This window comes from Pseudorasbora parva, chromosome 14 (assembly GCF_024679245.1).
Source record: "Pseudorasbora parva isolate DD20220531a chromosome 14, ASM2467924v1, whole genome shotgun sequence".
Lineage (NCBI taxonomy): Eukaryota > Metazoa > Chordata > Actinopteri > Cypriniformes > Gobionidae > Pseudorasbora > Pseudorasbora parva.
The window spans coordinates 23,988,054-24,006,001 of NC_090185.1; the positions used below are offsets into that span (position 1 = coordinate 23,988,054).

General features: G+C 40.5%; 1 protein-coding gene across 5 annotated transcripts in view; it reads right to left on the reverse strand.

Moving 5' to 3' along the window:
• dot1l (DOT1-like histone H3K79 methyltransferase) overlaps positions 1–17,948 on the reverse strand; it is a 35,842-nt gene that overhangs the window by 14,738 nt on the left and 3,156 nt on the right. For 2 of the 5 annotated variants that reach the window (XM_067415965.1, XM_067415966.1), the window contains 18 exons: positions 8,691–8,734; positions 8,505–8,579; positions 7,684–7,747; positions 7,379–7,607; positions 6,571–6,665; positions 6,406–6,468; positions 5,188–5,243; positions 4,915–4,994; positions 4,552–4,620; positions 2,744–2,850; positions 2,515–2,556; positions 2,333–2,425; positions 2,008–2,242; positions 1,799–1,912; positions 1,576–1,667; positions 1,125–1,226; positions 879–1,016; positions 628–753 (listed from right to left, as the gene is read on the reverse strand). In XM_067415965.1, coding sequence (XP_067272066.1) covers positions 628–753; positions 879–1,016; positions 1,125–1,226; positions 1,576–1,667; positions 1,799–1,912; positions 2,008–2,242; positions 2,333–2,425; positions 2,515–2,556; positions 2,744–2,850; positions 4,552–4,620; positions 4,915–4,994; positions 5,188–5,243; positions 6,406–6,468; positions 6,571–6,665; positions 7,379–7,607; positions 7,684–7,747; positions 8,505–8,579; positions 8,691–8,734 — 1,824 coding nt within the window. Of the gene's footprint in view, positions 1–627; positions 754–878; positions 1,017–1,124; positions 1,227–1,575; positions 1,668–1,798; positions 1,913–2,007; positions 2,243–2,332; positions 2,426–2,514; positions 2,557–2,743; positions 2,851–4,551; positions 4,621–4,914; positions 5,015–5,187; positions 5,244–6,405; positions 6,469–6,570; positions 6,666–7,378; positions 7,608–7,683; positions 7,748–8,504; positions 8,580–8,690; positions 8,735–17,948 lie in introns of those variants that run through there. The other 3 variants (XM_067415970.1, XM_067415969.1, XM_067415967.1) reach the window with 3 other exon arrangements.

The window sequence follows — 17,948 nt, forward strand, 5'->3', positions numbered from 1 at the left end:
ATATCTGTATTAGTTGAATCTGATTGATAGCCATGGTTTAATTAGGGTAACGTTTTCTTTTCCACGCTTGAGGATGACAGCTTTCAGCAATCTTTCGTGCAGTAGTTGCACGCTCGTCATTCTTTAGCTCCGCCCACACGATAAGCCTCCAGGCGCTCGTTTTTTTCCGAAAAGACTCGGTAAAGCCTATCTTTCTTTTATAAATATAATAAAACTATAGACTTTTCGGAGATATGAAGGATGCAATACTACTCTATACTCAAGATTGACGTGAGATTGACTGAAACTGAGTTTTTCACCCCCCCTTTAAGTCTGATTTAAGTCTTCTGAGTCCAGAGGGAAAATGGGATTGTGGCATGTTGCAGGCATGATTCAAACCTGTGCCACCTTCATGTGCATCAAGGACCAACAATACCCTAGCTCTGACACATGTATCAGCAGGCTTTACCTGCCTTTATCAGACAGAAATAGTGGAGAAACAGGAAATTATCAGAGGCCAAAAGGGGATTCTGGCATTTTTCAGGCAGCTTGTGTCACTTGCACAAGCACACAGTATCAGCGTGCCACAACTCAATGCAATGGCCTGTTTGCTCTGAGCTGACTGAATAAAGTGTGCATGTGAGGTACCTGGAGCTCCAGACAGTGGCGCTGTTTCTCTGAGATTTGTCTTCGTAATGCAGCTTTCTCTTTCAACAGAGTCTCCAAACACAGAGACCCCCAGTCTAGCTTGAGCTCCTCGCACCGAGCCTTCAGCTGACAAACATATGCGCAATTGTCGTTTAGTTCCACTTCTACCAAACAAACCTTTCATTTCTGATTCATAAGCATCCTTCTGCTCTGACGAGGCAGGGTGTGATGGTTTCTTTCAGATCACTCACCAGCACCAGGCTCTGATCGCGGAGCTCTGCCATGTCCCTCTCCAACTGTTTGGTCTGTTCCCTCAGCTGCATGTTGTGGGCTGTGATCTCCTTCTGAGCTTGCACCAGGTCCTCCACAGTCACTGCCTTCACACCCAGCTGTGAGAGAGGCAGCAGGGTTTTAAATTAAGCTCTGACACTTACATGTCACTGACCTAGAAGTGCTGTCTAGCTAGCCAGATCACTAGGTTGAGAAACAAGTCTTACCTCCTCCAGTTTAGACTGGAAAAGGTCTCTGATCTTCTCCTTATGAGTGTGACAAGCATTGAGCAGCTGTTGGGCTTGACCGGACAGTTCTGTGTGTCTCAGCTGTGACATAAGAACAAGGAGAAAAAACATTAGGAAAACCAAATGAAAAGCCATGTCCCAAGCATTTCAACATAAATCAAACATATACAGTAGCCAAGTTTGAATCTTTTAAAATGAATGTCACTTCTATGGCAAACTCCTTCCAAAAAACAAAAAACACAAAAGTATTCCTTACATAAATGAAATAAAAATGCCAACTAGCATCTGCCAAAAATAAAATTGAATAGCCTCTGCATGGACAATGAAATTATTTTAATTACACCATATTGTTGATAAAAACAATACGAGAAAAAGAGCATATTATTATTAATAATGCATCAATGTCATATACACTAAGAGACAGATTTACCTTCTCCTGCTCGAGAGCTTGCTGCAGGTTGGTGCGGTACTGTGGAGTCTTCATGTAGGCCATGAACTGCAGGTACTGGACTTTCACGTTATCTAGAGCACGAGCGAGAGAGAGAGTTTACGTTAACTGGGCGACTGACAGTGTAACTAGAGCAGAAACGCATGCTTCCTGAAATGGATCTCCTGTTAAATATGGAAGGAGAAGGGAGGCCGAGTGAAATTACCAAGAAGAGCCTGCAGGCCTGGTGGAGTGGGGCCCATGAGAAGCTGGCTAGATGTATAATGCTGCACTTTGGGAGGTAGCTGATAGAATGGACTCTGAGGTGACCTGTATGCATCTGTGGTTCGACCGAAAGCACAAAAGTCAGTTTCAAAGGTAATAATGCGGTTTAATTTCCGTCAAAAGAATGATGATTTCAGATCAGTGTCTCACCCTGAGGGGGGGCCGCTGAGAGGGTCTTGGCGTGTAGCAGATCGAGGGCGCTCTGGCTCTTCTTGTTCTTGCGCTCCGCTGCGGTGGTAGTGGCCGCCTTCTTAGGCCGCCCACGCTTCCTGTTGCCGAGCTTGCGGCCCCTGGAGAGCAGTTTGGCCCGGCGGGGTTTGGGCGATGGTTTTATGGGGACAAGCGAGTTCGAGCGCTCCTCCTCACCACCCGATTCATGCTGCGTCTGAGAATTTAATTCATAAAAATAAATACATTTATAGATGAATATATGAGAAATAAAGGAACAGCATATACGTGATTCCTGTAGGTCTACCTTGTGCTCCTTGGGCTTGGTTGGGGTGGTGGTGTTGCTCTTATTCTCTTTAGTGTCCTTCTGCTGCCGCCTTCTGGCTGCCTCCTGCTCCTCCTGGAAACAAAAACAGAACACCGCATTTTTAGTGGGAAGATATTTCACTGGTTATTTTCTCCAAAAACCCATTAACAAGACAATCTTACCCTGAGTTTAGGATTTTTGAGACTAGAAAAATAGTTTTCAAGCTGCAAAAAGAAAAAAAAAGTGTTTGGTTAGATATCAGTAAATATATATACATGTGAAATTAAATGCTCAAAGAAGTTTTTGGGTGCTCTGTGTGCTTATTTGTCTAAAGGCAAATGCAAATAAGACTCCCATTGTGCACTCAGAGGAACAACAAAGCCCATGTGACATGAATGAAAGGGAACTTACTATGGTGCGGTCTATTGTATGCAGATAGTACGACACTGGCTTCCCTGTCCACGACACCGATCCCCTCAGAGGGGACAGTTCAACAACTCTCATTATTGTGCCAATATCTACACAGACAAAAAATGTATTGTTTCACAAGCAGTTTTTCAATGGGAATCCCTGTGCTCATTTAAGGGCGAAAGACTTCCCCACGCAAATTTCGCTTTCTGTGTTGACTACCATAAAATCAATGATGGGGGTGATGAATTCGTTGATGCGGTTTTCAGATTCATAGTTGTATTTTTATTGGACATTGAATTGGAGCTGGGCGATAAACCGATAATTATCATAATGAAACTTTCCTGGATAAAACGATAACAAGAGTTCAATATAATGTATAGAGGCGCCAAAAGCCGAACGAAAAACCGGTATGCATTTGAACCGCAAACGTTCAAAAGGTAGAGAAGCACGAGTTTACTAGAGCAGATACGTTTACTCACGGACCGATCTTACACTAACAGCGCTGTGAGATACAGTAAGAAGTGCTTGAATTCAGCAAATTCAAATGTTTTAGCGATTTAAACTATTTGCAAAACAGATAAAATAATCTCTGATAAAAAAAGAGAAACAATTTGTGCAAGTCAGAAGGCTTTACAATTTACAAATCAACATCATTTACCATGGATTTAGTGTAGTAACACTAACTGCACCAAAGTAATGTGGCAGAAACGCGAGATTCATATAGTCTTTATCATATACATTTTATTATACTATCAATGTAGATTAAAAGACTAAAGGAAGTTAATTATAGTTTTCTTGTGATTTAAAGGAGCAGTGTGTAGTATTTATGAGGATCTATTGACAGAAATTCAATATAATATACATAATGTTTTCAGTGGTGTATAAAGACCTTACATAATAAATAGTTATATTTTTATTACCTAAGAATGAGCCATTTCTATCTACATAGATCGTGGGTCCCCTTACAGTGAAATAGCCATTTTGTGCTGCCATGTTTCTACAGTAGCCCTAAATGGACAAACTTCTCTACAGAGAGCTAGTCACTTTCTGTTCTCTCCAATGACCGACATTGTCCTGTGACTGCCCCCTAGCTTTTAGCAGTGGGTGATTGCAATTCACAACCTCACCACTAGATACCGCTAAAACTCACACACTGCGCCTTTCATCAATGGCATTTGTGCATTTATAATAAATGTATTTAAGCTACTGTTTTTCATACAAATACCACAGAAACCATAGTTAAATTTTACCATGGTAAACATATGAAGACCAAAGGTTAATTTTAATAAACCTCAAACAGTCAGAATATTTAAATTTACGATATAAAACTGAGGTTGTTACAATCTTGTAAATAAACATACATTTACATCAGCATTCTAACTCAAACTACTGTCAAATGTGCATTTATAAGAGACACAAAAATGAAATATAAAATTTCAGCCTGCGCTGCAAACTGTGCCAAAGATACATGTCAGGCAACAAAACTCTGTTTCATGACTTGAAATAACAATCTATTAGCACATGTGGAAACTAAGAAATTAATTAATAACAAAAGGTATGCATTTTGTTAAGGAAAAATGACAGGAGAAGTGTAAAGAAATCAAAACCGTGAAGTGTCATGTTCTAACAAAGAGTAGTTTAAAATGTTTATTTATGAGCAAAGATCTGCCTTTAAATTTGAAAGAAATAAAGACCATCAGTATTAAGATTATCCTGTTTTTATAATTATCATGTAGTAATATGTTTTGTTTGTTTTGTTTTTTTACCATATTGTAGGAGAATCCTGTTGTACAAAGTTTTATACTTACCACTCAAGTTTCGGCTGTTAATTCTGAAGTTAAGAGGTGCAAAAGGTTTGGAGGATACAATTTTTCCACCTACAAGAGAAGAAAATCTAAGCACATATTCATCTCCTTGACATCTGTAGGTCAATGCAAACCAAAAAAACAAGTCTAACTAGGGTCAGAGGTCAAGAATGACATGTTGACACAGGTGCCTTTGAGTTGCACTGACACAGAGCCCTTTCTTTTTCAAATGCAAGCAGCTAAGTGCAGTTTACATCAAGTTAGGACTGCACACAATGTCATTATTTCTACAAATATAGAATTAAAAAGATTTTTTTTAACATGGAAACCGATTAGCCGTGCAGGCCTACTCATTTCGTTACGAACCTTCCTTCATGTTGGCGAACCGTTCCTTCAGCTGGTGGTCCACCTCAGGACCAAAGGCAAAGTTATTCACAAAAATAACACTGCAAAAGAGCACATCACACTACAGACTTACACAAGACGTTATGTACAACATGCAAATGATTCAGAATTATGAAGAATTTGTGATGAAAATGTAGCATCATATCAAAAAGGCATCGTGTCTGAACGACGCTCTGGTTATAAGCAGTTTATAGGCTTGTTGTAAGCATCTAACCAGCCTGTATGTGATCATACCTTGTGCTGGCTATTCGTTCCTTCCATTCTTCTGACAGGAAATCTCCCCTTTCCAACTGCCACACAAAATAAAATTGGTTACAAAAGGAGTCAAGGGCAGAGCGTGATTTTCTTCAACTGAATACTCACAGATATTGACTTGCGACTATATTATGTGGAAGCACAGGCGAAGCACTGCTACTTGGGCGCAGAGATATCACACAAAACATTGCGATCGCTCAACAGCCGGAGGACGTGAGGATGAGAGCCGTAATATCTCTGTGCCCATATAGCAGTGCTTTTGTTTTGGATCACTTTTTCTCAGGACATGCAAGCTGGCGACATAGGATTCTATTCATTATGCTAAGCTAAGCTCGCAGCGACCCTGCCAAACTAAAACAATGTATGCACTGAGACAAACATGCATTTGCCCACATATCTAAATGTAGGAAAGAAGTTGAATAAGCCCTATTTCTAAAAACGGTGGAGTGTTCCTTAAAATCAAACTTTATTTTACCGCATGTCTGTGCCAGTCATTAACTCACACAGAACATTTAGGATTCATATTCCATTCATATTCACTTTTTGTTTGTCGTAAACTGAAATTAGTAAAATGATGCAATAAAGCATTATTTAAAGGGGTGATGAATTGAGAAATCAACTTTCCCTTGAGCTTTTGATATATAAAAGGTCATGATAATATAAGATTATCCTGTAAGTTTCAGAGCTGAAAACTTCCTTTTTAGTCAAAGCTTTTATAGACACCAGGCCCAGAAAACAATTGTAAGCTTCATTCTTATGTCATAGCGCTACGAAACACCGCCTCGACGGAACGTGTAAAACAGTAGCCCCGCCCACCGACTCATGGAGCTGTTCAGTCGATCACTAGACAGCAGCAATAACAATGTGGAAGAAGATAGCAAGATATTGTGGAAGAACAGTCGCTGCACAAGTTTCCTTCAGATCATAATATTAGGAATGTGCGATACTTCATTAATTTTTAATGAAGTTCCAGCTCACGGGGGGAAGAACATTTGTGTGTTCGCTTCATTTCACTGCGGAATCGTTTGTAAACAAGTCTCAAGTGCTGGATTTGCAGACACAACGTTGTGCCTTCTATATTGGATCCGACAGGAAAGGTGCAACTAGTATAACTGTATAACTAGTAGTAACATCTGTTTTAATAAACAAACCCATCAGGAATCTTCATTTTGGCGCATCACTAGAAGACACACTTACCGTGTACTCGCCATGTTTTTTGCCATACCACTTCATCCACCTCTTAAATTCTTTGTCCATTGACTGTAAACACATTCATATATAAAGATTAGCACAAAACATCCATTTTGATACAAACTCAAGATGTCAGGGTGTATAAGGAATGTTTAAATGTTGGCTTAGTACCTCTGCATAGGTTGCTGGAGTGTCTGCTTTCTCCACGCCGTAGTAGTGTTTACAGTTGGTGGCTGCAGCGACCTGCAGGACTACCTGACCAACCCCTGCAATTCAAGCAAAGACAACATTATGTCATGTACAATGAACCAATTTATTGGACTTAAAATCTTAAATTGCTACTAAAGGCCAAATTATACAATTTCCTGAAGTGAATTTAAAGGGTTAGTTCACCCAAAAATGATAATTCTATCAATAATTACTTACCCTAATGTCGTTCGACACCCGTGAGACCTCCGTTCATCTTCGGAACACAGATTTTTTTTTTTTTTTAATTTAATGGCTCAGAAAGGCCTCCAATGACACCAATATAATTTCCTCTCTCAAGACTCATAAAAGGCCCTAAAGACGCTGTTACAAAGCCCATCTCACTACAGTGGCTCTACATTTATTTTATGAAGCGATGAGAATAGTTTTTGCGCGCAAAACCCCCTCGAAATAACGACTTATAGTGATGGGCCGATTTTTTGCGCACAAGAACTATTCTCGTTGCTTCATGAAATTATTTTAGAGCCACTGTAGTGAGATGGGCTTTGTAACGGCATCTTTAGTGCCTTTTATGGGTCTTGAGAGCTGTCTGAGCCATCAGATTTCAACAAAAATATCTTCATTTGTGTTCCGAAGATGAACGGCAGTCTTACGGAGTCGAACAACATTAGGGTAAGTAATTAATCACTGAATTTTCATTTTTGGGTGAACTAAACCTTCAAGGTTGCGGCACCCATAAAACCGTAAGGCCATAAAAATAAGAGCTACTGACCACTGCCCAAATCCACAAAGGTGTCTTCTTCCATCATCTCCATCTCATCAATGATCTGGGCCACCAGGTCGAAGGAGGTCTCTCCGTATACCTCGGGAGAGAATGGCTCGTAGTTGTTCAGTTTCTCTGGGTCGGTGACGGAGTGGTTGTAGACCTGCTGCAGGATGTGACGCAGCAGGCCGTTAGAAGGCCGCTTGTTCAGTTTCATGGGTTGGGTGGTCCCTTTCCACTGCAACACACTCAAAAGTTTTAGATTTTGTTTGAGGCAAAAATCATCTATCATCAGTAAGAAAGACTTGACATACCAGTTGGTGAATGCTGTCAATGGCTCTGTTGTACTTATCACACAGTCTCTGCATACTCTCAAAGCTGCAAGAAAAAATGTGTACGTTTCTAGGCTTCGTTTTGAATGACACCTAATTGACCATAAGCTTAATATGGACTTATGAGCAAGGCTTGACATTACCACCCACCAAATGCAGGTGAATGTCAGCAGTGATGTGTAACACAGTCACTCCTACACTTTGGTGGGTTGAATTTTTTTATATACAATACATTTTTCAATTGTAGTCTTTTAAAAACGCATCTGAAATAAACCAAATGCAATGTAGGGTTGTCAAAAATATAAATTAAAAAAATATACATAGAGCAGCTGGTATTCGATTTCTCACGCTCTCATCTCTCCGGCAGCGAGTTAACACACAAACCCGCCTCCCTCATTCACTCGTTTCATTTGCTCCGCATGAATATTACAGGGTTTGAAAAGAAAGTGCGCGCACAAAGTCACCTTTCTGTACTAAATTTGTTCTTTTTCCCTGCTTATGGTGCTTCAACAGTCAAATACACACAAAATAATGCCAAAATGCCATTCTTGGCGAATATTCATGCAAACAGTCAGTTATGTTTTAAGTGAATAAAAACAGGTAAGAAAGAAAATGCTTGTGTAACAATAATGAATCCGTGCGTCAGGTCTTAAAGAGACAGCAGCCTAATATACCCGATGTCAAATTATGAGATAATAAAAAAATATATACAGCAGTTTTTCTTCATGGATTCAATGTCAAAATGGTGGCCAGTGAAAATGCCACACCCTGCTTATGAGACCATTTTGTGACAACTTCCTCACCTCTTGGTGTCGTAGTCGATAAGAACGTAGTTCTCCATGGCCAGCTTAAGATCTGGGATCTCTTCACACACCCAGCTAGACAGAGAAGAGACGGGTCAAGTTTAACTATACAGATTTTTTGTTTTATTGACAACGCAGGTAAAAACAACTACAAAAATCAAACCAAAATACCTATCACAGACTTACCGTATGGTTTCGATGATTTCATGTGCAGCATCATGATGTTTATCCTGGGGTAAAAGGAAAGAAATGTTGAATTATAATCAAGGTCCAAAATGACTGTTTACTTACTCGCTAGACTACTTATTTGGCATATGACGTGTAGTTATCCATCTACAAGAAACAAGTTTCTACAACTACAACAGAAACTTGACCTTTTGAGCAGGGTCACGGATCACAACTGTAGCACATTCCTGCACACACAGCAGCCAGTGTGCCTTCAAGCAAGTAAACAAGTCCATTGTGCGCACATGCCTGGATAAGTACATTTCGTCACTATAAGCCGTCACTGATCCCGTATGTTACATTCTATGAATGCAAAGCAAGATCTATATCTCAGCACAAAAATTGATGGTGCAAAGAAAATGGGCCGTATTAACAAAAAAGCAGAAAACATGTCATGTATATTACAGCATTTACTCATTTTTAATTTCAGCTTTTCATTTAAAAAATTTATTATATGTGCGCTGCAAAAAGATGTCTTTAGTATTTTTGTCTCGTTTCCATGGAGTAGGACAAATAATCTCATTTCTGTCCCCGTCCCAAACATAAATAAGATTCTTTTTCTTACCCCATTGGCAGATCATTTTGCTTGTTTTAACCAAAAACAGCCTGGAACGCGCTTCACTTCTGGTAAGGTCAATATACACGCTCTGTACGTGTAAAGACATCACTTCCGGTATACACGATCTGGCGTAGTTTACACCAACGCTAGAAGTGAATCTCGTACGCGACGCGAGAGCGTGTATATTGATCTTACTGGAAGTGACGGCTCGATGTCTCTCACAAACTGATCGTTTTGTGTCTAAAGATATCAATGTGTCGTCATGAGTCACAGGGCTCTTTGTGCACGTTGTCTAAGCATGCTTTTTTTTTGCTCTCATAGAATTGTTACCCATTCACATGCATTATATGACTGACAAACAGCAACTGTTGGAGTTAAAAAACTTAATTTGTGTTCTACTGAAGAAAAAAAAGACAAGCAGATAAACATCACATTTTCATTTTTGGGTGAACTATCCCTTTAAGTAAAAGCATCCGGATTTAAGAATTTTTAGACATTTGGATTAGAAATGAAGCAAAACCCCAAAGCAAGGAAAGCATTTTTTTGCAGTGTGCTTATGTAGTTTTTTTTAGATTTGTATTTAGCTTTAAATTATTATTTTTCAGTTTTAGTACTTCAACTTAAACGCATTAATTTCCGTTAGTTGCATACCATGGTTCATTACGTACACTTAAAAGGGTTAGTTTACCCAAAATATTTTTAAAAAATTCTATCATTAATTACTCACCCTCATGTCATTCCAAACCCCGTAACGCCTTCCTTCATCTTCGGAACGCAAATTAAGATAGTTTTGATGAAATCATAGACAGCAATTTAATTAGCAATTTTAAGGCCCTGAAAGTTAGTTAATGCATTAGTTGCATTAGAAAATAGTAACTGTGACTCCAGTGGTTCAACCTTAATACCATGAAGCAACAAGCATACTTTTATTCGCATAAACAAAATGACTTTATTCAACAATTTCGTTCTAGCCTTTGTCAGTCTCCTATGCAGTTTCCGTTGTAAATACAGTGCTGCTCCAGCATCATCACATGCTTGCTCACGTGAATGGCATTGACTGGCATAGAACTCGAAAGCTATGCATGGTTTACAACGGAAACTAAGAAGGAGACTGACACGGGCTCGAACAAAACTGTATTCTCGCACAAAAATACTCTTGTCGCTTCATACAATTAAGGTTGAACCACTGGAGTCTCATGGACCGTTTTACTATATCTCTACTACCTTTCAGGGCCTTTAAAGCGTTAAGCTCTTGGATTTCACCAAAAATATCTTCATTTGTGTTCCAAAGATGAACGAAGCTCTTACGGGTTTGGAACAACATGAGGGTGAGTAATTAATGACAGAATTTAAATTTTGGGGCGAACTAACCCTATAACCGGGTCATGATGTACAAAAAAGGTGAAGAGTATCCAAAACGGGTGGGTTGGGAATTATAATTCCACATATATATTCCTCATAAGTTTAAGAAACTGATAGCATAGATTTATTTTGTCATTTGTATTGTATTTGTAAATATTTCTATTTTTCTTTATTTCAGTTTTATTACTATTTCAGTCAGTTGCAACATTTCTGACGTTTACCCATCTCATAGGTTGATAGTCGATTTGTTTAACATTTTTAAGAGCTCAGAGATGTTAACGAATCATTTCTGAGGCTAATTAACCCGGGATTGTGTCTAACATGTGGATGTGACCCTTCCGAACTCGCTCAGTCCTGCCGCTGGAGCTCTGCCGCTGCCTGACCCAGTGACCCACTTTCCGTCAACAGAGTCCTGAGAAGCCCTCTGCCTGCCTGAGTGTGCCGCTGCTGGGCTCCGCTGCCTCACTAGGCTCCTCCTCATCCAGCATGGAGCCGCTTTCCCGCTCGGCTGCAAGTATGGCGGGTCTCGTGCTCTTCCGTCCACCCCTGCAGCTCTGATGCGGCGTGACGGCACTGGGAAATAATGCAGCCATAGTCTGAGGCGAACAAGGGCACTTATTTAAAGCGGGATACGCCTGGCTTGTGTTATTTCAATACTGCGTTAACTGCAAACGCTGAGACAGATGGCGGAGTGTGTACGTGCACAGGCAGACACTTCAGCTCATCGTGCTGCACGGGAGGAGGGGGGGCCGGCGCGTGCACGGGGTGTTCCGGCGCACAGCAACACCAGCGCCGCAGCTAAAAATATCCAGAGGAAAGGAGGATGACAGAGAGCAAAAAATAAAAGCACAACAGCCCACTGTTACAAAGCAGGCTTTACTCACAAGCACAAAATTGGACTGTTCGTTCGCTCACCTCACGCACACTAGACTTGACTCACGCCAGGAAATGACGCCTCGTGAACACTCGGTTCATGGTGATTACCTCACAGCACAACTGTACTTTTTGGCTGAGAAGGCAAAAACACCACACCTTGGTATGGACGCACACATTAACATGTTTAACCGGGTCTTAACGTTCAAACTGTGAGGAGTGTCCAATTGTTTCTAATACTCATTCCAAGTTCAAGTAACTGATGCCACGATCACATTCATATGGAAGCAGTTACAGCCGATTTAGGGTTTCAGACACGGGATGTAAATGTGGCCGTGTACGTAGGTTACAGGAGCGAAGGGAAGAAAGAAAACAGTGAAGCTCAGTGTTTGATAAAATAGCCTCTCCTTCCTCCCACCCCAGGTGAGTGGGATGCTTTTGTTCGGAGCACAATGTGAAGCCGTGAGGCAAAATGGCATGCTAGTGGACGAGGAGCCGACAACAGCCAATGTGACAGCGGGAGACAGGGAGCAAAAGAAATCAGTCTCTGAAAAACATGGGCATTTCGGCCTTTGTAAAACACCCCATCACCTCAAACAATAGCAAGAAATATTTCTTGAAAACATATCACGAGAATATCCCCTTTTCCATGTCTGAGGTGTTTAAAGGGTTAATTCACTTCAATTACTCTTATGCATTATGTTTCAAATCCGTATGACTGTTTGTTCCGAGGAACACAAAGGGAGAACGTTCGTAAAATGTACATGCTGCACTTTTCTGTACAATGAACACGAATGGAGACAAACTTAAAATAGAATGGAGAACTCTTTAAATGCTGCCAAATTGATAACTCGTCTATTTTTACTGGTTATTAATAGAACCTTGCCTTTGCTTTTGATTCAGTAAAAAGAATTTGCTCATAAGAGTCATTTGTTTCACGAATCAGGCTACACTGGTCAAGTTGTGTATATTTGATTTACTAAAAAGACTCGACTCATAAGAGCAATCGCTGCTGAAAAGCAGTGCAGGAAACGCTGATATAGGGAAGCTTCGGACTTGGTACTTTACACAAATTTTTTTATGTGAATAGTACAGAACAAGGCTCAAATCAAGGCTGCACAACAAATTGCATTTGACATGAAATCATGCTTATCGCGATTATGAAATCGCAAAGGCTGCGATTATCTTTTATGCGCAGTTTGTCAGTGTAGGACGGCTCTGTAATCAGTAGAAAATGCTGCTCCATCTGAAAACACTGCAAGTTTGAGTTGCTTATAACGTACATTTGATAAAGCAACAAGCCTCAAACATCTTCCCAAACATTTAGTCATGTTTAATCAATCAAAGCGTTTCAATCTGCTTATTCGGCTCACCGATAGTATGGTGTTCATAGCGATTTCCACATGGATTTCCGTGAATGACGCAAGCTATCGTACTTCTGCGGTATACACTGGAGTACCCTGTGCGAGAGCGCCCCCTGGCTTGCGGAGCAGCGTTTACAACTGATCACAGCCGTGCTGCACTGAGAAGCTGCTTATGCAATAATCGCAGCCTTTGCCAAATCTCGTGTGGTTTTATTGCGATTTATCGTGCAGCCCTAGCTCAAATTACGCATTTAGGTAAGTTCTGCAAAGCCAAACAGCATCTTCGAGACGGGAAGTAGGCTTGCTGTAGTAGTCAGTGTTACATCATGAAGCGTTTTTTTCACCGTTGGGCCGAAGGAGTCTTAAAGGTCCACTGAAATCAAAATGTAAGTTTTTTAGCTTTTAGTATGACTGTGTTAGCCTTAAAGTTATGAATACGCTGGTATGTTCCAAAACTATGACAAAATTTGCATTTAGGAGATATAAGCGTTCAAAATGTACAGTCTCCCACTTATGTTAAAACGAATCTCAGATTTTGATGACATCATCGCAGACTTCACTTTCTCTTCAAATGTTCTGTCCAATCAAAATGCTCTCTATAATCTACAGCCCGCCCCCTATGCTGCTGAAGCTGCGGCTGAAATCGGTCAGTTGTTAACACACATTTACTAATGTCTACATGGTGAAAGGCACATAGCACACTATATATGTGATAGGAAACCATTCAGTGTAAATGTGCTTTCATTTGAGGCGAATAAAACAACGCAACGCGGATCATATGTGCAAGTCCGTGCAGACAACAAACATATCGACCCATTTGAATTCTGCACAGAATGCTGCATTTTAAAGCGATATGGAAGAGATTATGGTGGTAAACAGTGTTAGAGGAAACTGGCTTTACCAAACAGAGAAAGGTCCGCTCTTGCCCTCTAGTCAAACTGTATATTAACGAAAAGCTATTGGCTGTTTCAAAAAAGGGGAGGAGCTGCTAACAGCTGGAGCCGTTTCAGGGGAAATCACGTCAACGCATTGAATAATGCGGCGCATTTCAAGGCACTTCAGTGGGCCTTTAAAATAGTTAGGAATGGTTCTACGAATACAAGCTGTTCTCAGTTGGGAATTCTCAGCACGGTTGTGTAACTGAATTGAGCTGGTAGACTCCATGAAGTGACGTTGGCACTCAGGAATGGTCCCTTGTCTGTTGCTGGGCTATATTCCCTGTAGCTGGCTAAGCTCTATTTGAGGAACGTAAATACAAATTAACAACAAAATTAAGAATTATCTAAATTTTCCTCCATAATGCGTCATTATTTACTCCTTATATCATCAGTAAACCGTTGTTTACCAAGGCAACAACTGATGCTTTTGTATTACATTCCAAAGCTCACCGGCTTGCCCACCGTTTCGCTTTATTTTATAGACATAACTATAGTTCCGTTGGACAACGGATGCAACAATTATAAGCTGAAAGCGTCTGATCTGCTTCATACAGCATGAGCTGCAGTCACAGCAGGAATCCGATTTCCCTTATCAAGTGATGAGAGTAAGGAAAGATGACTGACAGGACAATGACAGATTTGGCGCACAACAGATCCCTAGCCTCACTGACAAATACTTTTTGAAATATGTGTTCATTACATGGGATCGCGAATTTTAAAGTGAAAAGCGAACACGCAGTCAAAAGCGATTACAACATCCTGATAGCGGCTGCCTTACGTATGCAAAATAGGCTCTCTTCACACCTGGTATTAAGTAGGACAGGGTATGGTTAGGAATTTCACGATTCGATTCTGATTCTTGAGGCTTCGATTTGATTCGATATTGATTTATTAGCTTTGATATCAATCCATTAATACGTAAACACACAAGTAATTAAGTATCTGAGAATATTTTTAAATAATATGTGCAGTATTACCAATGTTTAAGAACAAATTGACCGCAGCATGTTTCCTGTCCTGGTTTATTTAGCAGAACAAACTGTACAACATTTGCATGTAACTAATGGTAGAAAGTATATTTCTTTCTTCCTATACAAGTTATAAAAGAAATGTAAACAGAAGCACAAAATATGCATACTCATAAAACAAAGTGAAACCATTGATATTATAACATTACAAAGTGTTTCCAACAGATTCGAATGCAAATAACAGTATAGTGTACTGAAGCTGTTGTCTGTTCGCTTAAGCCATTTAAGTGTATTGAGGGCGCTGGTTTGTTTACAACTATTGAGTGCCGTGATCTATGTTACCGCCCACTGTCGCGAGATGAACGCATGATTGAACAACGATCGAATGCAATGCACCGTGTGTGTGTGTGTGTGAGAGAAAGAGAGAGAGGCGCGAGAGCAGGGAAAGGAAAAACAGCTGGACGAATAGGCTGCGTGCGTGTTTTAAATAGCGTTTAAAAAAATAATGACGAAACGCAATATGTGAAGGCCGGTGTTGATTCTGTGGCGCACCACGACATATTAGTCTATGTGTGGGGAACACTGCAATAAATAACACTGAACAGCTGATCCGAAATGTGCCCAAACGTCGGCTTTTAACGTTGGTGGTGCAGGCTTGAACGGAATGCTGTTTACCATCTTGCTGTTTTGGTAAAGCGCATCTTGTACAACGCTGAACAGACTAGTGTCACCCACAGTGGTGGCCGCTGACCGGTGGGCAGGGATGGGCAGTATTTCAAATACATGTATTTAAAATACGTATTTGAAATACAAAATACTATTTTGTATTTTAAAGCCTTTGGAAAAAATCTAATGTAATTTGTATTTAAATACATTTAAGATGAGTATTTTTGTATTTTCAAAATACTCAAAATACTTTGAGCCAGGCAACCTCTTTATCAGGAGCTGTTTTCATGCATCTACTAGTTCAGACCAGACACGCCCCTCCCCCCAACATTCATTCAGGTGAGCCGCAGCTGTACAACCCTAGCCTGACAAGCCAGACCCACATCAAGATGTTTGGTCTGGAAACTCACCATTGACAGCTCAATCCGAGGGGCGGATAAACGGTTGTCTTTCAAACTCCCTCTGCACGCGATAGGATAGCGCTACAACCATCCAGAGCAACGTGAAGCGGAGCTCATTGATAGATTAAACATTCACCGTATCCGGTCGGCAAAACTCAGAACACATCTTCCCTTTTTAAGAATGACTTCAGTGCCGTTCTTTGTTCTTTTCTCAGAGAAAAGCTTAACTCAAGTCTTCCAGAGTCACGGCCAAAGCTGATTCGAAAGACCGCCGTTCGCCAGCGTCTGTGTTTACTAGAAGCACGCAAACGCAACTCTGCCGTCATTATGTTAAGCCCCACCCACCGACTCTATACACGATGTGATTGGCCCGACCAGAGTTTGGTTTTTACAGCTCAGAAGTGTATTGAGAGTTGCTAGACGGCACTCGTGGCAGATTAGATTTGCTGCCGCTAGGGTGCGTCTAGATTTCTAGGCTAGTACAACCCAGCCTTGGATCGGCAACTTTACAAAATTGTTGGAATAAGGTGAGGATGTCATGGTCAATTCTACTTGTTGATTAAAGTAGCTTGTCAAATGTGTTTGAAGTATTAACGTTACTGCATGTTAGGGATGAGTGATATCATATGACAATACATATCGTAGATTCGTAGCAATAATATAAAATGTGAATCGATGGAACTTTTTCTAAATCATTTACATAGATAGGCCTATCGGGGTAAGCACATATCTGTGCAGCTTTTAGTGGGCAGGAATAATTGGAATGTTGGAGTGGAAAAAGAAGTGAGGGCGAATGAGTTATTGACGTAATTTGTGTTATTATAACTGCCGCTAAAGGAAATTCAAATTCAAATTGAAAACGAAAGTTTCTAAGCAGTTGCACACATCTAAATGCTTTTTGGCATTCAGAATAGGCCCAGATAGATTACAGCCTAATATGGATACCTTCACTGAATTGCCAATTTCACATGTATTTGGTGTATTTTCAAAATACAAAATACTGTATATGTATTTAAATACATTTTTCCACACAGTATTTTGTATTTGTATTTAAATACATTTTTCCTCACAGTATTTTGTATTTGTATTTTAAATACATTTCCATGTATTTATGCCCATCTCTGCCGGTGGGCTGAATCGATTCATAGGATTTGAGGAATCGATATTGAATTGAGAAATAAATAATTGCAATGCATTGATTAATCGATATTTTTACCCAGCCCTAGTATTAAGATGCGTTTTGTTTGATCAGATCAAAAGTAGATGAGAGAGATGCATACCTGTTTACGCCTGGTGTTTTAATCTAGCACTTTTGTCCATTTTCAACCACTTCTGTCCAGATATTTTCAAAGGGAGGGTCAGTCTTTCAAACGGCGGTCTTTCAAACCAGCTTTGACCGTGACTCTGGAAGACTTGGACTTAAGCTTTTCTCCGAGAAAAGAACGGCACTGAAATCATTCTTAAAAAGGGAAGATGTGTTCGGAGTTTTGCCGACCGGATATGGTGAAAGTTTAATCTATCAACTAGCTCCGGTTCACGTTGCTCTGGTTGGTTGTAGCGATATCCAGTCGCGTGCAGAGGGAGTTTGAAAGAGCCATTAATCCCGCCCCTCTGATTGAGCTGTCAATGGTGAGTTTCCAGACCAAACATCTTGATGTTGGTCTGGCTTGTCAGGCTAAGGGCCTTGTATACAACATCCTTAACAGGAAGTACTTTTCTTGGAGCTTTACCACATGCCTCTGCATTCACTTTCACTGTGAAAAAGCAGCAAACATATTGTCAAACATCTCGTTTTGTGTTCCTCACAAGAAAGCAAGGAATATGAGTCTGGAACGACAAGGGTGAATAAATCATGACGACATACATTTATGGGTGAAGTTTTCCTTTAGGGGAAGTCTAAATCAACAGTGCATGTGGATAACCACCAGCCAGACTCCCTTATTAACAGAATGCACCCCTCCCTAAACAAAAACTTTCAGAGGCACTCTGCAATTCTGTTTACTTAACAGCAGGGCCGAAATATGTCTCTCAGTAGGTGGGGCACCCATCGCTTATCAGTCAAAGTCAAAGTCGGAAGTCATCTGAGGC